Source organism: Ranitomeya variabilis, chromosome 4 (assembly GCF_051348905.1).
Source record: "Ranitomeya variabilis isolate aRanVar5 chromosome 4, aRanVar5.hap1, whole genome shotgun sequence".
Classification (NCBI taxonomy): domain Eukaryota; kingdom Metazoa; phylum Chordata; class Amphibia; order Anura; family Dendrobatidae; genus Ranitomeya; species Ranitomeya variabilis.
The window spans coordinates 273,023,366-273,046,089 of NC_135235.1; the positions used below are offsets into that span (position 1 = coordinate 273,023,366).

Sequence of the window (22,724 nt, forward strand, 5' to 3'; positions counted from 1 at the left end):
GTACTCAGGAAGACCAGGCAACAGTGCTGATGATTGTACCATTCTGGCCAAAAAGAAGCTGGTTTCCGTTGCTGGGATCCATGACAACAGAGAACCCAATCAAACTTTCTCTATGGAAGCACATAATCTATCAGGGTCCTGTCCTACACCAAAATCCGGAACGATTGCACCTTTCAGCATGGATCCTGAGAGGGACATTTTGAAAGTCCGATGTTTATCCGATGAAGTCATTTCAACCATTCAGGCCAGTCGAAAACTGGTAACTTCAGCCATCTACTACAAAATCTGGAAAAGATTCTGTATGGAGGGTGGCAGGTCAGCCGTGATGCCAGAGACACCGGATGTTCCCAGAGTTCTTGATTTTCTCCAATCGGGTTTCAATATGGGGCTTAGACCTAGTACCCTTAAGGTGCAGATCTCGGCCCTCAGCACTTTCTTAGATTATCATTTGGCTTCTCACCCTTGGATAATTAGGTTTGTTAAAGTCATCCAGAGATTACGTCCCACTTTTAGACAATTGACTCCCACTTGGGACTTAAATCTAGTTCTCAGGGCTCTATGTAAAAACCCTTATACCCTTGAGGAAGACTATCTCGGTTCGGACATGGAAAACAACCTTTTTGGTTGCGATTACAACGGCTAAAAGAGTGGGAGAAATTCAAGCCCTATCTATTAAGGATCCATACCTTCAGATTCGTGACGATCACATAATTATAAAATTAGATCCATCATTTATCCCTTAAATAGCTTCAGTACAAAACCGAAACCAGGAGATAATTTTACCCTCATTTTGCGAAAATCCCGCTAATGCAAAAGAACAATCTTTACATTCTCTTGATGTCAGACAAGCAGTGTTAGACTATCTAGAGGCCACTAGTACCTGGAGAAAAGATTCTAACCTATTTATCCTTTTTGGGGGAAAGAATAGGGGTAAAAAAGCTTCCAAAACCTCTATAGCTAGATGGATTACAACGGTAATTGCTAAAGCCTACTCATCAGAAGGGGTAGATTGTCCAGTAGGAATTAAAGCCCATTCTACTAGTGCCATTTCAGCATCATGGGCTGAACGAGCAGGGGCGTCCTTAGAACAAATATGTAAGGCCGCAACTTGGGCCAGGGTGAATACATTTTGTAAACATTATAAACTTGACGTATTGGCAGCCCAGCAAACGTCATTTGGGAGAGAGGTTCTCCAGGCAGTTGTCCCACCCTAGAGGAGTTTTCTTTGGTATTCTCCAGAGTGCTGTCAGGGGGACGTCCTGGAAAATGGGTAATATACCTACCGATAATTTGGTTTCCAGGAGTCCATCCTGACAGCACCGTTACTTCCCCCCCCTATGTATACTATGTCATATGCTGTAATATGATTTGGTTAATAAAAGATTCAAATGGTATATATCCATGGTGTGGTACTTGTCAAAACACTGAAGGAAAGGGGGCGGAGTGGGACCTTAACCTCTCGTGGTGTTTTTCCTGTCCCTGCAAGGAGGAGGACGTCCTCCAGAGTGCTCTCAGGATGGACTCTTGGAAACGGAATTATCAGTAGGTATAATATCCATTTTTTTTTTTTAATTTTTTTTTTTTTTCTTACAGGAATATTGTACCCAGGGCCTGTAGGAAAGTCTCCTCTCCTCCAGACCCTGGGTACCACCCGCACATAAAGCGCTTACTTTACGCATCGTGGGCATAGCCATATACGTAAAGGGAGCATTTCAATACAATCCTATGGCGGCAGAATCGCCCATATTCTGCAGAAATAATGAACATGCTGCGGATTTTACCACTATGTGATACTGCAGAGGGAAAATCTGCAGCATGGGCACAGCAACTACGGAATCCCATAGGATTGCATGGGAATGTGTGGTTTTTTTTTTTTTTTTTTTTTAAGCGTTTCCGCTGCAGCAAAAACACGGCTGAAACGCATAAAAAAAGTAACATGGGCACACAGCCTTATAGGACATTAAACAACTTCCCAAATTCTTATGAAAAAAATATTCCCCACAAACTGCATTGAAGTACTGTACCCAATTTATTGTATTTTTTAGGAGTCTGAGTCGGTCCATTTTATACTGACTCCACGACTCGGACTTCACAGCTCTGCTAGGCACAAAAGATCAGACATTTTTATTTGCACTATAAGCACTTTATTTAGGCGTTTGGTGGCTTTAAGGAGTCCTGGTGAGGATCAGGAAGGTCGGTCAACATGCATCGGGGGCACCATTTGGCTACCCAGGGTGCCAGCCTCTGCTGCTAGGAAGGGCTACATATAGGGGTGACGCACAATCTATTTTAACCATACTTTTCCTATTTTTGTGATTTATTCATTAGCGTTAAATCAGTGTGCTACTTCTGTGTTTTATATCCCAATGGATAAATTCTATGGGATTATCATTACCAGACCCTCTAACTCTTTTTAAGAGAAAAATTTGGTATATTTGGACTTTAAGAAATATCAAATAAGTGTTTGGTTTTTTTTGTTTTTTTTAGGGGTTTTTTTATGCTTCATACTTTGTTTTCCTCACTAACACCCCATTATATTATTTTGATTTTTGAAGGTTCACATAACCACGCAAGTGGACGATGAATGTGTGGGATTAGGGTGCTGCAACTGCACATCACAGGTCAGTGACTTACTCGCACCCGGCTGTCTTTCCCAGCATACTGTCAATTTTTCCTCATCCCAATTCCAGGGGAGGAAAAAGCTAAAAAAAACAAAAACCTCAGATGAGCCCTGCCTGATTGACTAACTTTGTAGTGAGTGTATTGAGGTTTTTCTCACATTGCACTTGCCAAATTGAAACGCAGATGTGAGCGAATGCTTAGGAAAAAAGTGTGATCTGAAGATGCTAACCATGATATTACAAATGGTCGTCTGAGAAATGTTCTGCCGCTCTACAGTAAATGTATTTGGGCGCAGAATTAATCAAGATCTGCTGCTGTCGGCTCCCTTTGCTTTTATTGACAAATGACGTCAGGAGATGCTGCAGCCCATGGTGGCATGCTTGGGTCACGCAGGCTGCTCACAGTAGCACGAGCAGAAGCAGAACATTCCTCAGGTGACCATTGATGGCAGCCTAAGCTGTTAATACCAGGATTTCTCATACTCCAGAATGAGTATATTCTGATGGTTTAAATATTTTTTTCCATAAAAATGAAATGGAGTTTTCACCCCACTTCTTTGTATTTAAAAAAAAACAAACAAAAAAAAACCTTAACCAGTACATTCTATGTTAATTGATGCCGTCGTTTTGCATAAAAACTTGTATGGCTGTCAACAGTAGTAAAAATAAATATTATTATTATTATGCAGAAGTGAGGGGTTAAAGAGAAAAACCTCATTGGAAATTGATCTATTCAGGACAGACTTGCATTCTAGTTTTGCATTTTAGATGTTGTGTTTCCTGACTTTATTATTGCAGTGAAATCCTGTTTCTGATCTTATTCGCATACATTGTATTTTAAGGTTCATTACTGGGTCTAAAATCTTTAAAAATTATTAATTTTTTTTCTTGTTGTACGGTGCTACAAACCTTGCGGGCCATGTAAAATAAATGGTAATGAGGTGGCAGAGCCATGCAGCCGTCCATCCGGAAGAAGATGGATGTATTGTGCCCAATATCATTGCTGCAGCCTCGGTGATGGGAGACCGGCACCTCATTGTGCAGCAGGAATGACAGACACAAATGGCATGTGTAACCGACCTTAAAATAGCTCATCTGCATTCCCTCGCCGCCTTATATGTCCCAGCGCACAAACCAGCCCGGACGTTCCCAGTCTGACGTCCAGATCCTCAAGCCGTTCTGTCTGCCGAGGCTGCTCCAGGCGTGAGAGTCCGGCGGTGCAAGGTTGTGCTGTCCTCGGTGCAGACACAGCCATTTCCGTGTCACAATGCTGCACAACGCTGCAAATATTCGGTAACAAAATCAAATCAATTTGCAAGCTTGATGCAAGAATTTTTCCCATTGACTCAAAGCTGTTTTATAATTGAAAAATGTGCATACACTGAAAATAAAAATGCAAATATTTGTATTAAAAATTACTTCTTTTTTTTTTTAGTGCAAGGCAGTATATATTATATAATATAATATATATATTTTTTTAAATATAGTATAATAGTTTTTTCTTTTTATCTAGGACCGTGACATGCTGGTGAACCAACTGAGGGAGATCACAGGGATCCGAGACCCCGGCCTGCTCAGGGAAGCACTCAAGGTCAGCCACATTGCAGTTTGTCAAGTTGTGTTCATTCTCATCTGTCACCTTCCTGGAATGGAGTTTTGTTGTATCCTGATGCAATCCCCCCCCCCTAATTAAAAATTAAAGCATATGGGGGGGTCCCCACTTGTAAGCACCTCTAGGACTGTCATCAGTCACTTTATAGAGCTCTTCATCAGAATGGTCGCCATGTAATCTAGGGTGAATGTCTGGGATCGGTTGTACTCTGAAAACTGTCTTTATTGTGAGGTTGTCTATTTAAAGGGGTATTTTGGTTGAAAGCTGAGTAGGGTGGAAGAGAGGGGATTGGGGGATGCTAATGCAATGGCCATGCCACCATTTCATGAGCCCCCGTCTCCCAGACTAAAGCCCTGTTATCCACCACATACCTAATGGTAACCTCGGGGCCCCATCTGTTCTCCAGTATCGAAGCCATATTCTACCCCTGTGGCTGCTGGACTTGGTCTTGCAGCGCTTCTGGACCACCAATGGTTATCGCCTATCCGTAGATCAGGGGATAGCTTTTAGATGCTGAGGCAGAATGCTAGAATAGAGCGACCATGCTCATGCTTGACTCCGGAGCGTGGAGTGCTGCATTCTATGGGATGAATGGAGCGGTAACTGAGCATGCGCACTGCCGCTCCATTCAAACAGGGATAGAAGTGCTCCATACTGGTGATGGGTGCTGGTCCCAGCAGTAAGCCCAGTCATGTAACGGAATGGAGCTGTCTGTGTAGCACCCAACAGAACCCAGAGGTGATGCAGTTTCTAGAAGAAAGCAGCCATTTTTTCCAGTTCTTGATCTTCCCTTTAAATGCCATAACTGTGATTAGTTGTAATCCCGTTTCTGCTCTTCTCACAGGCCAGTAATGATGACCTTATAGAGGCTGTTGGCATTCTCACCGAAGCGTGCGAGTCGGACACCAAGGTGCTGGTCACCAAGCCGTCCAACCTGGAGGAATGCGATACAGTTGTCCAAGGAGCAGATTGTACGTCCTCATCCGAGGTGTCTTATTAGATGTGCAGTTGGTAGGAGACGGAACGTGGCCTCATTGTGCCGCTTCCAGCCTCCTTATATGTATTTCTATGTCAGCCTCTGCACAACAGGTAATTGGCTAGCAATTAATGTTCTGATATTAGAGATTCTCAAGCTTGTTCTTCAGGAGCGCACTGCTCCTCTGCCACCTTTCATCCTTCTGTGAGGTGCTGTACTCCTGATTAACAGTTTAAGCTGGTGGCGTGAACCGTGAGGTCTCCAATACTGCTAGTACAGGCAGTTTTGCATCCTTGGCAGGGGCACTGATAATGGGAAGATCCAGCGGGCTTTTGCACACTGCTGGTTGGCCGTATTTGGGAATCTTACCTGACCTTTTTTAGTATTTTAATGCAGTGGGCTCTATTGAGCGGCTACCTGTGGCTTATAAATGAGCAGAATAGACTGTATGATTTTTATTTTTTTATTTTATTTGTTTTTTTAGCCACTATTGACTCCAGTTGTGAGACAGACTACCTCCAGAAAGCAATAGCTCTCAGTTTACAAGATGTCAAAAATCAGCAGAAGGAGACAAGTGATTCCAGCAGGTATGGAAACTTGGTTGCAAGACCAGAAACTGGGACTCTCCTTTGTCCCGGTGTCACACTAGCGACTTGGCTGTAAAAATAAACGGGTCACACGGGACTTGTGCTGAAGCTTATTTGGCAGAGGGGGTTGAGTCGTTTGTGGCCTGCAACAGGGAGTCCAAAATTGGTGGCATTTTTTTGCAGTTGTAGCATATTGGTCATGTTCGCAAAGCAACCCTATTGTCACATATATAGATATTGTTCAACTTTTGCACACTTAAAGAACTAAAGGTTGTTAAAGTTAGAATTTAAAAAAACAAACAAAAAAATAAAAACCCCACACCGCAATCTCCTCCACCCAACCATTGTGCTCAGCTTGTCATGCGTGAAGCCAGTCGGCTCCTGTTCCGCTGGCCGTCTTGTGATGCCAAACTGAGGACTGGGCCCATTAACAAAGTGTCACTCATAGACCCCTCCTGTAAGTGCAGTGTGACACATAGTCTCCAGGACACTCAATCCTACTGTGTAACATTGGTTTTTGGGCAGGACAGTGATATCCTGTTACCATGTCCTCCATTTTGCTTCTCCTGCCACCTTAATGCTGTTCTCCAGGTCCACTTGATAGGGACTGGTGAAAGTTACCAATACATTGTAGTCCTCCTGATAAGTGGACCTGGAGAACAGCATTAAGGTGGCAGGAGAAGCAAAATGGAGGACATGGTGGCCCAAACATTGAGATATCTGCACCTCCTCACATCTCATAATGGCCATGATCTAAGAACCGTGGAGGCAGTTGGGTTGCTAAACCAGACGTGGCTGCAGAGACTGGGCCGTGCAGGTCACTGCTTGCATGTTTGCTGTCTACGTCTTATCCACTTTTCCGTTGCACCAGTTTGTGTTAATCTCGCCCAGGTGGCTTTGGTTTGAAGATGATTCCAGTAGTTCAGGTCAAAAAGTTTGGGCTGGCCGGCAACTCATCCAGTTGTGTCCTTTAGTTATTTTTATTTTTCCGTATCTTGTGCATTTTAGATCTAACGACCTTTACAATCTTGACAATAAAAGCCGCTCTAAGAGGAAACGCTGCGAAGTGTGGGGAGACGTTCCTAACCCGAATGAATTGAGGAGAAGCGGGGACTGGCCTGTAGGACTGAAGAACATCGGGAACACCTGCTGGTTCAGCGTAGTCATGCAGGTGCCACACATCACCGTTCACTAGCTTATTGCACACAGATGACGACCTTTTTCTATTGCAGACTTATGACCCTTTTTAGCTCCGCTTGTGCCAGCTTACGATGACGAACCATTGATCTCCGCAGTGTAGATGGTGGCTCATGCTTGATCATCGTGCTGGGTAATTGGGCAGAGCCAGATAAACCATTGTACCAAAACGTTGACTGAAACTTGACATCAGTCGCTTTTGAAGACCGATGGTGTATATCATATGGAAAGTTGTCCATTTTGAAAACCTTTATCTATTTTTCTGGTCCACAAACTTAATTGTATGAATGGAAGTTCTGGAAAAGGTTTTGTCCTTCAACTTGACATGATGTGGCCATTGTGGGCACAAATGTGCATGGCTGCTGATCCGTCATTCAATCGTGATACTTTAGGTCCAAACCGATGGGTGTTGGTAGTTAGGAGCCATCGGATCTGTTTTTGTAGTATTTTGCCACTTTTTTTTTTGTAGATTCTTCTTATTGTGAGGCCCCCTTGTCTACAGTTGTACGACTCTTAATTGCTAATTACATGACTTAGTTGGAGAGGGATGTTAACGTGAGATAAAAGGCAGGGAACATTTTAAAGTTTTTAGCTTCAACGCATTTTTATTTTTTTTTTCCTTATTCCGCAGAGAGAATTTGTCGCCCTGACTGTTCAATGGTCGTGTTTACACTATTTGATTGCTAAACTGGGGGAAGAAAAAAAGCAAAGGGGAGCCGTCACAGTATGGGGGTCGATGAGTGACTGGGGATTGGCACTGAGCACTCCACTTTGCTTCTTAAATTGAATGACTGTGTTAAACTGGTTGGTTTTGGCGTTCATAGTGCTCAATTAAAATCGAGCCATTTTTTTTACTAGGTTTCCTGGGAGCGAGTGATGAGGATAAGCCGTAGTTACAAATACGGTCTGCAACTTGATTGGTTTCTTGCTGTTTATTAGCGTGACTCGGAGAATAGAAATAACCCCTTCAGTTTGATTGGTTCCCAGCTGGGTTTGCCACAGAGCTCCTTTCAGAGCCGCAATAATGTGGAAACCTAAACTACCAATTAAAACCGACGCTCGTTTCCTTTATTTAAAATGGTGAGGTTTACTTAAAGCCCGAGCAAGAGGGAAGTCTGCGGCCGTGTGGTTGAGGAGCTGCAATGCTCAGATGTTGTATTTCATGCGGCGATTACTTGTATCGATTCCTTTATTAATTATACGTTTTATATCTTCAGTCGCTCTTCCACCTGCCCGAATTCCGAAGACTCGTCCATGGCTACAGGATTTCACCGAACATTGTGGACCGGTGTTGGACCCGCAACGTAAGTATCTAGGAAAGAATGGCGTGTCCCCTTGTTCTGCACAGCCCACTACTCAGGATCATTGGAAGTTTCTATTAAACCTTCAGAAATCCCAAGAATGGGGTCCTGAAGACTGTCTGAACAGACAAGATTGAACAGTAAGCACCCTAGTCTCCCAGCACTGCTTGTGATGCTCTCCGGCAGTCCAAACATCCCCATCTAGTTACCTGGAGAACCTCCTTCAGAGATGGTTGACCCATATTGCATTAAATGACAAAAGTTCCCCCCCCCCCCTACATACTACCAATGTACAGTGGGCCACCAACAGGTAGTGGGGAAATCCCAAGGCTGGGGGCCAGCACTGCTCTATCCAAATGGAGAAGGTGGTCAAGCCTCAAGTCCGAGTGCTTTTTCTTTGTGACCTCCAGCAGTCCAAGGATCTCCAACACTACTTTACTTGAGAGCCACCTTCACCAATGTGAAGAACTAGAGGGCACACATTGTTCAGACTTGGAGTTTGTAGAAGCTCAAGTCGGCTGAATCTTCAGAGAAGCCGTGATATCGCCCCCTGGCATGGAGGCTGACTACCAATATGAGGCCTCCACTTTGGAAGGAGCAGGCTTAATGTCTGCAGTCCTGAGGATGCCAATAGGTCAGAGCGGTGTTTGCTTGAACAGGCGGCTGTGAGTCACAAGCTGGCGACCCTTGTATATCCGCCAGTCTGGTGGCATCCTAGTGCCACGTTCTCAGGATTGGTAGGTTGGACACCTCCACTGATCAGTTATCGCTCATCCTTGGAATCACCCTTTTTAAAAGGCCCCTTTAAGGGGTTTGCCAGGGCTGAGATATTGATGATCAATCTGTAGAATTGGTTCTCATTAGCCCCTTGGTTTGGGATGAAAAATTGATTATCCAAAACTGAGATTAATGCATTACCCAAAAGATATCTTATCGATTCCTTGCTTTCAGAAAACCTTTTTAACTTTAAAGTATTGTTATAAAGCTATACCTGCATGTCCCGTGCGGTCCTCTTCCCACCCCACTGATTTGGATAAACTACTTGTATGGCACCCTACAAGTTCCAAAAAAGTCACGTTTTATCAGACCTGCTTTTCACACAGATTTTATGGCAATTTTGACACTTAAACAGCTAAAAATATAGGTACAACGAAGTCTAATTTTTAATTTTTTTTTTATTTTTCCCTACACCCCTTCCAAAATCCAAACATTTTTCTAAAAGTTGACACCTTCGAAAGTTACAAAACTTTGCTCCAACGTCTTAATACAGCAGAAGACAGATGATCACAAGTAATTTGTTATTTCAGGAAAATAGGAACATCGCGTTTATGCAGGAACTCCAGTACCTCTTTGCCTTAATGGTTGGCTCCAATAAAAAATATGTTGATCCCACGGCTGCCCTGGATCTGCTGAAAGATGCGTTCCTGTCTGAGGAAGCACAGCAAGTAAGAAACAGACTGGGGGGGGGGGGGGTAAACTGGTGTTCGGGCAGGAAAATCTGCAGTAATGGAGATTAAAGGGTCTTGTAATCGGTCTATTGGTTTGGGGTTGCATTCACACGTACCAGAGTTGCTGCAGTTTTTCCATCCAGATTTGCTGATTCTGCTGAACTCAGATTGGCTGCAGTGGTGATCTCACCGCTGCAGCTGATCGAGACCAGAGCAGCAACCTTGATCTGGGAAGGGGAGGTTTCTTTTTTTTAACCTGTGCCAAAGGCACTTAATGGATACCCCAGTTAACTAATTGGTGGTTGTGAAGACTCGGCTGATAGATTGACATTGATTCTTCCGATCACATGGTGCTCACTGAAGGCTGCGTAACCCTGCAAATGCAGCGTTGAAGCCGCCATGCTGTTTGCCATCTCCTCGGGTCTCCAAACGTGTCCCTCAACTTGCTCTTGCTCAATTCCAAGAAAAAAAAAGCATTAAAGATGGTGGCCGGTCAGGAATCGGTTAAAAGCAGAACTGGGAGCACTGGTCTCCTTTTGTCACTGTAGGAGAGGGCACCAGAGCCCAAACTCAGTCCAATCAGATATTAGCCAAACATTCCCTTTAAATACTCTAGGCAATGGCCATTTAATGTTTCCGGAGACCTGGTTTTGGCGCTGCCGTTCTGCTCTGGAAGCCTCCGTTATGAGGTCTGAGACATCTGTGCTGATTTCCTATTATAACTCTGAGTCAGCACTTGTGTGAAGGAGATCGAAAGCCAAAGATCTTCCACGCCGTCTTTGGATATCTGCTTTGTGCTCCCCAACAATAGGAAAAAAAAATACTTAGTAAATATGTAATCAGAAAACAACTTGCTGTATGAATCAGGTTAGGAAACAATTGGGAATGTTAAAACAGTCACCTTAGCCACTGTAACTTCCAGTTTCAGGAACTTCACATGTACATTAGCAGCAATAGGGGTCTGTATTGAAGCATCTAATGAGCGTGTGCAAAGGTCACTGGGAAGGGGGGGTCAGCTGTGACATCACCTATTGCAGTCCTGTCTGAGAACGAGACTGCTGTAAAGAACAGGGGTAATGTCTCTGATTCATGAAGACTTTCCTGAAGACCAGTGTTATTCACACCAATCTGGAGTCGGCCACTAGTGATTCATGAAGAGGTGCGTGCTCATACAAGAGATGGCAATCGTGTCACTAAAATCCTACTCCAGTCCTTGCTGGAGTAAGACTTGTGCCGTAGCGAACGCCACCGATCATCATGAATTTAACAAGCGGTGTCCCCATCCCAACCCAGCTTCACCCACCTTGTTGGAGGTTGGGCGAAAACTTCACGAACGCCAAGTCACAAAATTTGAGTGCGGCCTCCAGTCTAACCAAAATTTAGTAACTTTTCACCAAAATGCCGGTGTAAATGCAGTGTGACAATGGCCAGACTCTTAGGTTGTATCTAAATGCAGATTGATAAATGTATTAAATCCGGATTTAAACAGTATTTATTTTCTGGTGCATTTCTCCTTTTTAAAATTTAGTTTTTGTTTTCCACATTGCATAACCTAATGACTTATTTCTGCTTGCTAGCAAGATATCAGCGAGTTTTCCCACAAATTGCTGGAGTGGCTGGAAGATGCCTTCCAACTGACTGTTAATGGAGAGTAAGTTATTCCTACTTCTGTTCACTCAGTGAATGTGTACATATTATGTGATTGGGTTACACCCTGCCCTTAAAGTTTATAGATGGATGGGAGGGGGAGGAAACTGTTGCAAAGAGACAAAGTGCAGTGATGCTTTGTGGTAAGTTTCTTACCCCAGTGCTGGATTCACAGCTACATTGCTTAGTACATATGTATAATATCCTCCATGCTGCTGTTGCTTCTGAGCATGTGCTATGTAGACAGGAGAGCAGGAATCCCTTAGGTCTATGCAGCGTTTTGGAGAAGAGATCACAGCTAGCTTCTACCCACCTGCTCAGAGAAGTGAAATATAAAGAGCCTGCAGAGTAGGAACTGGAGAAAATTGTAGGATGCAAGCCATGTACAGGTCCTTCTCAAAAAATTAGCATATAGTGTTAAATTTCATTATTTACCATAATGTAATGATTACAATTAAACTTTCATATATTATAGATTCATTATCCACCAACTGAAATTTGTCAGGTCTTTTATTGTTTTAATACTGATGATTTTGGCATACAACTCCTGATAAGTTAACCCAAAAAACCTGTCTCAATAAATTAGCATATTTCACCCTTCCAATCAAATAAAAGTGTTTTTTAATACCAAACAAAAAAACCATCAAATAATAATGTTCAGTTATGCACTCAATACTTGGTCGGGAATCCTTTGGCAGAAATGACTGCTTCAATGCGGCGTGGCATGGAGGCAATCAGCCTGTGACACTGCTGAGATGTTATGGAGGCCCAGGATGCTTCAATAGCGGCCTTAAGCTCATCCAGAGTGTTGGGTCTTGCGTCTCTCAACTTTCTCTTCACAATATCCCACAGATTCTCTATGGGGTTCAGGTCAGGAGAGTTGGCAGGCCAATTGAGCACAGTAATACCATGGTCAGTAAACCATTTACCAGTGGTTTTGGCACTGTGAGCAGGTGCCAGGTCGTGCTGAAAAATGAAATCTTCATCTCCATAAAGCATTTCAGCCGATGGAAGCATGAAGTGCTCCAAAATCTCCTGATAGCTAGCTGCATTGACCCTGCCCTTGATGAAACACAGTGGACCAACACCAGCAGCTGACATGGCACCCCACACCATCACTGACTGTGGGTACTTGACACTGGACTTCAGGCATTTTGGCATTTCCTTCTCCCCAGTCTTCCTCCAGACTCTGGCACCTTGATTTCCGAATGACATGCAAAATTTGCTTTCATCAGAAAAAAGTACTTGGGACCACTTAGCAACAGTCCAGTGCTGCTTCTCTGTAGCCCAGGTCAGGCGCTTCTGCCGCTGTTTATGGTTCAAAAGTGGCTTTACCTGGGGAATGCGGCACCTGTAGCCCATTTCCTGCACACGCCTGTGCACGGTGGCTCTGGATGTTTCCACACCAGACTCAGTCCACTGCTTCTCAGGTTCCCCAAGGTCTGGAATCGGTCCTTCTCCACAATCTTCCTCAGGGTCCGGTCACCTCTTCTCGTTGTACAGCGTTTTCTGCCACATTGTTTCCTTCCAACAGACTTACCATTGAGGTGCCTTGATACAGCACTCTGGGAACAGCCTATTTGTTGAGAAATTTCTTTCTGCGTCTTACCCTCTTGCTTGAGGGTGTCAATGATGGCCTTCTTGACATCTGTCAGGTCGCTAGTCTTACCCATGATGGGGGTTTTGAGTAATGAACCAGGCAGGGAGTTTTTAAAAGCCTCAGGTATCTTTTGCATGTGTTTAGAGTTAATTAGTTGATTCAGAAGATTAGGGTAATAGGTCGTTTAGAGAACCCTTTCTTGATATGCTAATTTATTGAGACAGGTTTTTTGGGTTATCAGGAGTTGTATGCCAAAATCATCAGTATTAAAACAATAAAAGACCTGACAAATTTCAGTTGGTGGATAATGAATCTATAATATATGAAAGTTTAATTTTAATCATTACATTATGGTAAATAATGAAATTTAACACTATATGCTAATTTTTTGAGAAGGACCTGTAATGGCCAGAACGTTGTTCCTCATGTTGCACATACAGGAAGGGTTATAAGTTTCAACAAAATCGCATGGACGATGTTTTGCCTTACACAACTATATTAAATTATTGATGTTGTATATGTAGTATGTGATATAGAACGACTTTTTGCCTGCATCTTCCATTTTGTGTGTAGAAGGACACAAGACAAGACAGAAAACCCGATGGTGCAGCTCTTCTATGGTACATTTCTAAACGAGGGATATCTGGAAGGTATGTGGTTCTTGTCCGTGTGCTCCTCTATCTCCCAACTGAGCAGTGTAGCTGAGACTCCATCTTTCCTTGGCTGTTTTTGCATCTGTGCACAGGATGGCTCATGTCACTGCTAACTTCCAGGATCACCAGGTCAGTCATCAGTTTGTTTTTTTTTACCCATGTTGAACTAGACTTTAAAAGGGGTTTGTACAGCACTTATAGGTTTCCCAGAGCAGCATGCATGGCTTGTAAGTCTCCTCACTCTGACATGCGAGACCTGGCTTGGCATTCTCCACAAGGAGAAACGTTAGCCGTTAGACTATTTTTAAAGGAGTAAAGAACTTCCTGATTGCACGGAGTCTGACAATTGAGACTCCCACCAACCCTGAAAACTGAGCCCCTCTGAGAGGAGGTTGCTCCACCACACCATATTTATTTTGTCTAGCACTGCCTCATACTCTGGATTGGTTGCAGTCCAATCATGCTGGCTATGTGCACCCCTCTATAGCACTCCCGCTCTCTGGGACTGCGTTAGTTACTCCAGCACTTAACGGTACAATAGACCATGAATGGAGCACCCTTCACTCGGGGTGGGGTTCAGTAGAGCCATGCTTTTGGGATCAGTGGCAGTCCATGTGGTTGGCCATGAGCAGTCTGTGATCTCCCCACCTTATTGGTTGGGTGTAAGCTACAATCTTCATACAATTCCTTTAGCTCATCCCTTTTTGTTTCACCAGAGAAAACCTTTTCCAACACTGAAACCTTCGGGCAATATCCCCTGCAAGTGAATGGCTTCAATAACCTAAATGAATGCCTGGAAGGCATCACGGTGGAGGGAGAGATCGAGCACATGCAGGACGGCAGAGCCATGCAGTACAGGCAAGAGGTCAGTATGTCGTGTGACCAAAAAAGACGTAAAGGTCTCAACACGCCGAGCAGAGTTAAAGATTAACTTTAATGCACTCCTTTTACCATGAAAGCCATGAAGGCCAAAAAAGATCTACCTTTCCCACTGCTGGTCCTGAGTTGGTGTCATGGCACATGCCCATGGCAGGCAGTCTTGTTATATGTAACGGTGTGGTGCCGTGACTGCCTGCCAGGCCATGGTGGACTCTACATAGTTAAGGGTAAAAAAATATAAGTCTCAATTTATGTAATGGGGATGAACTTAATCGTTGGGCATCTGACTTCTAAAACGCCCAGCGTTCCGGAGATCACGGCACTGGAACCCCAAAAATGCAGCCAGGTCTTCGCTCCATTCATGAAACTGCCCGGAATCACCGAGCGTTCTATTCGGTAGTCCCATAGACCATCAGTTGAGTATGGGGCTCCAGACCATGGTTCCAGAGCACCAATCTCATGATCGCTGGGGGTCTTGGCAGTTGGGCCAACAAGTTCCCCATAGTATGGATAGGGGATAACGTTATCATTTTTGGGGAATAACCGTTTTGTATAATTGCTCATCCGGCCCTCTTGGGTTTTTGCTCTTCCCACATGTCTGTCTCCACAGCGATGGTTTATAAAGCTTCCCCCGGTGTTGACCTTTGAACTTTCACGGTTTGAGTATAATCAATCGTTGGGGCAGCCGGAAAAAATTCACAATAAACTGGAATTCCCAGAGATTATTTATATGGACAGGTACGTTGGTAAGAATGGATTCAAAGTGCTAGTGTGTGTATTGTGAAACACTCAGGGACGTACGGCCACATGGACTAGACGTTTTCTACTTCTGGCACAGGCTAGACACGGTCTACAAGTATTGGCATTATCGCCTTGTTTATGAAGGGTTATCGGGTTTGCACATCCAGCATGGATGCGTCCCTCGGGTTACATCTGCATGGACAGCCTTTCCTTTCCATCTTTTCTAGAATTCGGTTACCTCTGAAGTTCAGAGAATGAATTTCACTTTTTTTTTTTTTTTTTTTTTTAGGTTCCTATTCAAAAATAAAGATCTGATTAGAAGGAAGCGGGAGGAGATCAAGACACTGGCTCGAGACATCGATCTCCTCAATCAGAAGCTGGAAAGGTAAGCAAAGATCAATAACTTTCCTGCAATAAACATTCAGATTGGTGGGATCCTCCCTGGAGCATGAGGAAACTACCGTAACTGGATTTCCAAAAGTGAGAACCATACTGTAAGAAATACCGTATTTTCCGGCGTATAAGACGACTGGGCGTATAAGACGACCCCCCAACTTTACCAGTTAAAAAATAAAATCTTCTTAAAAGTCGGGGGTCTTCTTATACACCCTATGTCGTCTTATAGGGCCGGTGAATATGTGCCTTTTGGGGGGGGGGGGAGTGATCCTGATGAGGACGAGGGGGCGTCTCACAGGAAAGTGAGTATCCCCCATTACCTTATCATAGCGCTGCAGCGTGGGGTCTCTGTGCTGGGAGCGGCGGCTGCTGTGCTGTGCTGTGCTGTGCTGTGGCGGCTCCTCTTCTGCAGTGTGGGGCCTCTGGTGCTGTGGGGCGGTGGCGGCGGCGTATCTTCATACAGTCGGGGCTCCTCCGGCATCTCAAAGACTGGAAGCCCCGCCGGCAACTCCATGGGTACAATGCGGTCAGGTGGCCTCCGGGAAAATGGCCGCTGCTCAGATTCAGATCTCGTCCCGAGATCTCGGGAGACGAGATCTGAATCTGAGCAGTGGCCATTTTCCCGGAGGCAGCTCAATAGGTGCGATGCGGTGGCCCGGCCGCTGGGGGCTGCGCATGCTCAGATTCAGATCTCAACGAGATCTGAATCTAAGCAGCGGCCATTTTCCCGGAGGCCAGCGCATTGTACCGATGGAGTTGCCGGCGGGGCTTCCAGGCTGAGATGCCGGAGGAGCCCCGACTGCATGAAGATACGCCGCCACCGCCCCACAGCACCAGAGGCCCCACACTGCAGAAGAGGAGCCGCCACAGCACAGCAGCCGCCGCCGCTCCCAGCACAGAGACCCCACGCTGCAGCGCTATGATAAGGTAATGGGGGATACTCACTTTTCTGTGAGACGCCCCCTCGTCGTCATCAGGATCACTCCCCCCCCCCCCCACCCACCATATACACCCGGCGTACAAGGCGATTCCCGGCGTACAAGACGACCCCCGACTTTTAAGAAGATTTTCAGGGGTTAAAAAGTCGTCTTGTACGCCGGAAAATACGGTATGTCCCAACTCCTGCCCTGGTCACCACATTCTTGGTGATGGCAAATCTTCTCATGGATGAGGGCTTTTTCAATGATGTTCAGGTCAGGGGACTGTGAGGGCCATTGTAAAACTTTTCAGCTTGCACCTTTTGAAGTCTTCTATTTTTGATTCTCACATGTTTAGGAACATTAACCATTTTCCTCTTTTCACTTTCATCTTTATTACAGATGGGGTTATGTCTGTATCAAGAATTTTGTTGAAATTTTCATTGAATCCATTTGTCTGTCTACCTGTGAAATGTTACCCGTGCCACTGGCTCTAAAACAACCCCAAAGCATGGCTGACCCACCCCCATGCTTAGTGGTTGCTTGAAGTGTGTTTTTTTTTTTTTTTTTAACCCCTCAAAATCTGTGCCCTTTTTTCTCCACCCATGCCTTTGATTGGCCAAAGAGTTCTGTTTTAATCTCATCGGTCCACAGGACTTGTTTCCAAAATGCATTAGGCTTGTTTAGCTGTTCTTTTGCATACTTCTGACTCTGAATTTTATGGTGAGGACGCAGGAGAGGTTTTCTTCTGATGACTCTTCCATGAAGGCCATATTTCTGCAGGTGTCTCTGAACAGTAAAACAATGTACCACAACTCCAGAGCCTGCTAAAGCTTTCTGAAGCTTTAAGTCAAGCGTGGGCTCTGATTTGTCTCTCCAGTAATCCTACGAGCAGCTCAATAACTTTCCTTGGTTTTCCAGATCTTATCTTGACCTCTTAAATGTAATTAAGTTATGGCAGCTACCAGGAACAGCGAACCAAAGAAAGGGCAACTTGAAAATGGTTTATCTTCTTGTAGCCTTCTCTTGCATTGTGGGCCTCTACCATTTCCTTTTCAGAGTCTTAGGCAGCTGCTTAGAAGAACCCAATGGCTGTGGGGGTTTTTTGGCACAAGGTTAGAGGCTGGGTTTTAAGATCTGAAACCTTGGTCAAAGTTCTCAGCACACATATCAAACTTTTGCACTGGCCCATTTTTCCCTTTTTGTAACTGTATTTTAGGAAAAAAGTCTCACTTTAGCCCTTATTTTAGCAATCCTTTCATCTTTAACTCAATTGTTCACAAATGCAGTACTTTTGATCAGGGGTGCCACTGTATCTCCTGTCCAAAGAATGGAGGTGAGGACTTTGCCAGGCCCTGAGAACAGGACTCTAAGATTGCTCCGTTGGGATAGACTCTTGTCCGCTCCTCTTTTTTTCTTTATAAGACTTCTGGAAGATATTAAGGTGAAGTGCTGGACATAGCGTCTCCTGCAGTCCCAATGAGGAGTGCTGTGGCTTCATGCTAACGGGGTATTTTAGAGCAGAGATCATGGGATCACTGGTTGTCCTAGTGGTTATACCCTCACCAATCTGCAAGTTGTGGACAGGTATAACTTCCTGCAGCCATTGTGGTGTCTAATGGAACAACTCGGTGCCATTTGTACACTTATGACCTTGTTTAGCGTCTCGCGCTAACTTCTAGTCCCGGCCATATTCGGTCACTAAATTTCTCTGAATTCTGTTTATCAGGTACCTAAAATACGGCTCTGGCACCAGCCGCTGCTCCCTCCCAGATATGCTTCGCTACGTGCTAGAGTTCGCAAGCACAAAGTCTGCGGCAGGAAGCCCTGCTGCGGGGGTGACGGGTAGCGCAGGGATTTCAGCAGACGACTCCAGCTCCTGCGATACTCAACCACAGGATAAAGGGTAATTTCATTTATGGTAAAGTACAAAGCTATAAAATAGATGTTCGCACTAACCTTGTAAATGAAGTGCCGCACAGCCAAAAGCAATCTTCTCCATGCTATTCGACGCGGATTACAAAGCCTGAGCTGCTTTCCTTTTTATGTGGATTTGTTTCTTGGGCCAAGATGTGTGTTACATTGTTTGTATCATCTCCGACAATAAAACATGCTCCGCTCTCGTCACACAGGATTCGCCGTCGGTGGCCATCTTTTATACTGTTAATCTTCATGGTTATATTGTACGGTCTTGGTACTTTTACTGTTTCATGGTCACGAGATGTCCCGTTATTAGGTTTGGAGACATCCCATGGAGGAAGACTCCTTCTCTTCTGGCTTCGGCAACGATCTGCAATAAGTCTGGCCATTTTTCCCATTAAGTTATGACCCCTCGAAATGTAACTCCTTCCTCCAGAGATGGGCACAAAAAGTGACAATGCCCAAGGTGCTTTCAAATTATGGCGGTAGGAAACTCTTTAATCTGGCGTGCGTTTTTTTACATTTGCATGCCAGGTTAATGGGTAGAATACCTGATGGTACTGAAGCATTTGCCATTATTTTGCACTAATCAGTGGAGATTTGGGTCTGACTTCTACTGTACAGGATATGTCTAGTTGAATCTAAGCCTGACTATGGGGTCTTGTGTGTATCTTGTGTTCAGGTTGATAGACATCACCTGCAATGAACAGTTGGACAGTGATGACTCCACAATTGGCAGCTCATCCACAGAAACGGCATCCTCATTACCTTCTCAACAAAGCCACTCCGCAGCCAGCGACTCTCCAGCTCCCCGGACCATCACCATGGAGGAGCTCCAGTCTGTGGAAGTCTGCTTACAGAGGTGGAGAACTGAGGTCGAACAGGACATGCAAGGTGAGCCTCTGGTTATGGGATGGTCACTAGGCCACCTGTGATCTGCGACTATTCCATCCCATAAGATCGTGGCATTCACTTCACATCTTATGCTCCACATTGGTCATATGCAGACATGGGAAACGCTGGCCTGATATGTGGGAGGCTGGCTGAGTGGCCCTTTCAATAACTAAGCCAGCCCCATGCTAGTCTTTCTAATTCATAGACAAGGCAGGAGACCAGCCCCGTCATGTGCGTGCATCTGGCCATGTGCGGTCTGATGAGAAGCTGGCGGGGTCCAAGACGGTTTTGGGGTCTGTGTACACATCTCACATTTTTTTGCCTCCATATCACGCACCTGTCCAGGTACCAAATCTGTGAAAATTGATGTAATTGGGGTAGGAAAAGGTTGATACCTGTAGAAATCATGCCTCATCCCCCCCCCACTCTCCTCTGGATATAGAACTGAGCAGAGTCAGCTTAACCCTTTGAGTCCCAACTCCTGTGTGTCTCATCCCCTCCTCAGTCTGCAGCAACATTAATATTCTTTACTTCTTTCTGAAGACTTGAAGAATTCAATTGCCCAAATCCGCAAAAACATTGAAGAGGCTTACAAAGATCCGGAGCTATTACAGGTAACGATACATAGATCCTCTTTGCTTTTTTTGTGTGTTAAATAGATCTTTCTCTTAAAGAAAATGTTGAAGAAAACTTAGTTGGTAAAACTAATAAAATAAATAAAAATAAAAAATATATTCTGATTGTCAGCACGGCGTCTTTGCCGTAAATGGGAATGTTCTACATCGGTACTTGTTCCACTCCTGGCTTTGGCCTAATCAGGATAAGTCTAATAGAAACCCGTCACCACTTCTGTATTTTTCACCCTCTCCTGGTTTTGGCTGTGAACATGGCGTTATCAGAATATCCCTCGAACCTCTTTCTAGAGGTTACATATGGTGTTGTGGTTTAGTCGCTTGATCACTATGGGTGGGTGGGGGGTTTCTTTGTGGAATCATCAATGAAGCGTGGCCAGGAAACAGCTGAGAATTCAGCGAGCGGGAACTGTGGTGGGCTTATACAGCAGAAACCGTGCGGGGACGTGACGAACGATCACTAGGGCCTGGGACTTGCAGGCTTTTAACTGCACACCGTCATCTTGCCCTGCTGTTCCACCAGCGTCATGACCCTTCATTCAGATCCCCCTCTGTCCCAAAATAATATCCTGAGCTCATGCTCAGTGAGCGGGGAGCCAACGGTCAGCAGGAGCGGTCCCTGATCTCTCAGTACCGACAGATCGGCACCTGTTGGTTCTTCAGCCCAAATTAAAGTTAGATAGTCCTGGCTAACTCCTTTAAATTATTGCTGTGATGTTAAATCTTTTTTTTCTTTTATTTGGTTAGGTTCCATACAGGCTTCATGCAGTGCTGGTTCATGAAGGCCAGGCCAACGCCGGGCACTACTGGGCATATATATACAGCCATACCAGGCTGTGCTGGTTAAAGTACAATGACATATCTGTTACAGAAGCCACTTGGGAAGAGCTCAAAAGGGACTCCTATGGAGGTGTGCGAAATGCCAGCGCTTACTGCCTCATGTACATAAATAATAAGCTACCTTATCTCATTGAGGGTAAGTAACCATCACTGAGAGATCAGATTACAGCTGTATATTGAAGATTATGGAGAGGGAAGGTGGGAGAGGCAAAAACAGACCGAGACCTGCTGTTGGCTTATTTTTTTTAGTAAATTTTATCTTGGCCCAGAGCTGTACTCACATCTACATTGCTCAGTACTGCTGTGTAATGCTCTCCATGCCTCTGTTGTGGCTTTGATGGAGACAGAGCTTGCATAGAGGAAACAGCAGGAATCCCCCATGTCTGTGCTTTGTATGGAAGAAATCATAGGTAGTCTCAAGTCACTGACTTACAAAATGAAAGAATGCAGAGGATAAAAAAAGTAGGATGCATAAAATTGCCAGAAATAATATTGATGTGAACACCTCCTAAGTTGTATTGGTTTAATTGCTCTTCCAGACATGCACAGATTACTATGGAGGAGGGGGGACCCACATTAAAACATTCTATAGCTCAGCAAACCCCCAGCATTGAAGGGTCCGGCCGTCTCTATGTGAATGGGCAGCTTGACATCCAGTAAGGCTGTAATTCTACTTAACCGTTTCTTTTTATTTTTGAAGACCTTGAAACTGGACAACTGGAAGATAAAATCCGCAATCTTCCTGGAGGCTTTTCCCGCTGGATTAGAGATGAGAACCAAAGGTTTGACCAGGAGGTGGCGGAATGGGAGGAGGCCCACTCCTGTAAGATCCCACAAATGGAGCCGCCTCTCACTTCTGAAGAGGACACCCTGTCCGGTGGTAAATCCCCTCCAAAGTATAATGGCGGCACCTTTTGGGAAGATTTGCGGAATATTTGATTACATAAAAAAAAAAAGCAGCTGTCCTTTAACACACTGCCCTCCTGTATTATAAGTTTTTCCTGCAGTGACCACCGATCGTGCAGGAAGTAGCAGCTCAATGATGGTTTCATAGAGGGTTCCTGGGAAGAATTATTGAGGAGCTGCAGTACTTCTCCAATTGGAAGATGTCGGTCACCCCTTAATGTTGGGGCCTCATGACCAGGCTGAGCTTCAGCTTCATATACTAGGAAAAAATAAATTGTATGAAGTCTTTAATTTACTCTCCTACCCCTGCAGGCTCGCCATCGTTGGATGAGGAGTATTGCCAAGCCTTGTTGTTGTCCTCCATGACCACCAGAGATCAGACTGATCTTGCCATAAAAAAAACTGCTGACTGCTATAAGAAAAACGGGGTAGAAGCGGCACTAGAAGAGGTAAATTAACTTTTAAGCTCCTGTCTTGGAGTAGTTGGGTGGTGTATATTTTAATGGCGGTGTCCTGCACCATCTGCATCAGGTCACCATGCACAATCTGGCATTCAAGCCGTGTGCCATGGGCTCCTTCATTCTGCGAACGAGCCCCATAGACGATTCATGGAGCATCTACTTGAACATACAGTGGCCACTCCATTGTGACGAGGCCTCTCTCGCTGCCTTCTCAGTTTTTTTGGGTTTTTTTTGTCACGCACAAACCGGCGATGTTTCTGATTATGTCAACTGGGCAGCTACTTCTCTTCTGCTCTGTCAACTGGACACCTGGTCTGGTTTGTCCGTGTCAGTGCTGAAGTGGAAGATCTGCTCTAACGTGAGGTCAATGGAAGCTGAAGAATTGCTACCTGAGCCAGGAGAGGTCGTCACAGAACAGGCAGTTGGTAGCCACCTGCCGGTAAGGTCTTGACACTTTGGAGGGAAATCCAGATCTAGGATAACCCCTTTAAACATT

At 44.8% G+C, this 22,724-nt stretch overlaps 2 protein-coding genes across 8 annotated transcripts in view; one reads left to right on the forward strand and one right to left on the reverse strand.

The window, feature by feature from the left end:
- HTR3B (5-hydroxytryptamine receptor 3B) overlaps window positions 1–4,064 on the reverse strand; it is a 76,566-nt gene extending 72,502 nt beyond the window's left edge. The window contains exon 1 of the mRNA XM_077249969.1: window positions 3,702–4,064. The gene's annotated coding sequence lies outside the window, so the exon portion shown is untranslated. The remainder of the gene's footprint in view (window positions 1–3,701) is intronic.
- The window catches only part of USP28 (ubiquitin specific peptidase 28), a 54,560-nt gene that overhangs the window by 14,468 nt on the left and 17,368 nt on the right, over window positions 1–22,724 (forward strand). For 5 of the 7 annotated variants that reach the window (XR_013213186.1, XR_013213187.1, XM_077249961.1 and 2 more), the window contains exons 2-19: window positions 2,556–2,621; window positions 4,135–4,212; window positions 5,078–5,204; window positions 5,694–5,796; window positions 6,805–6,967; window positions 8,211–8,297; window positions 9,602–9,739; window positions 11,320–11,393; window positions 13,563–13,639; window positions 14,359–14,507; window positions 15,132–15,259; window positions 15,552–15,647; window positions 18,305–18,481; window positions 19,178–19,389; window positions 19,933–20,003; window positions 20,769–20,997; window positions 21,562–21,741; window positions 22,080–22,216. Coding sequence is in view for 4 of the 7 variants with exons in the window: in XM_077249961.1 (XP_077106076.1) it covers window positions 2,556–2,621; window positions 4,135–4,212; window positions 5,078–5,204; window positions 5,694–5,796; window positions 6,805–6,967; window positions 8,211–8,297; window positions 9,602–9,739; window positions 11,320–11,393; window positions 13,563–13,639; window positions 14,359–14,507; window positions 15,132–15,259; window positions 15,552–15,647; window positions 18,305–18,481; window positions 19,178–19,389; window positions 19,933–20,003; window positions 20,769–20,997; window positions 21,562–21,741; window positions 22,080–22,216 (2,292 nt within the window). In the remaining 3 variants the exon portion in view is untranslated. The remainder of the gene's footprint in view (window positions 1–2,555; window positions 2,622–4,134; window positions 4,213–5,077; window positions 5,205–5,693; window positions 5,797–6,804; window positions 6,968–8,210; window positions 8,298–9,601; window positions 9,740–11,319; window positions 11,394–13,562; window positions 13,640–14,358; window positions 14,508–15,131; window positions 15,260–15,551; window positions 15,648–18,304; window positions 18,482–19,177; window positions 19,390–19,932; window positions 20,004–20,768; window positions 20,998–21,561; window positions 21,742–22,079; window positions 22,217–22,724) is intronic. The other 2 variants (XR_013213188.1, XM_077249962.1) reach the window with 1 other exon arrangement.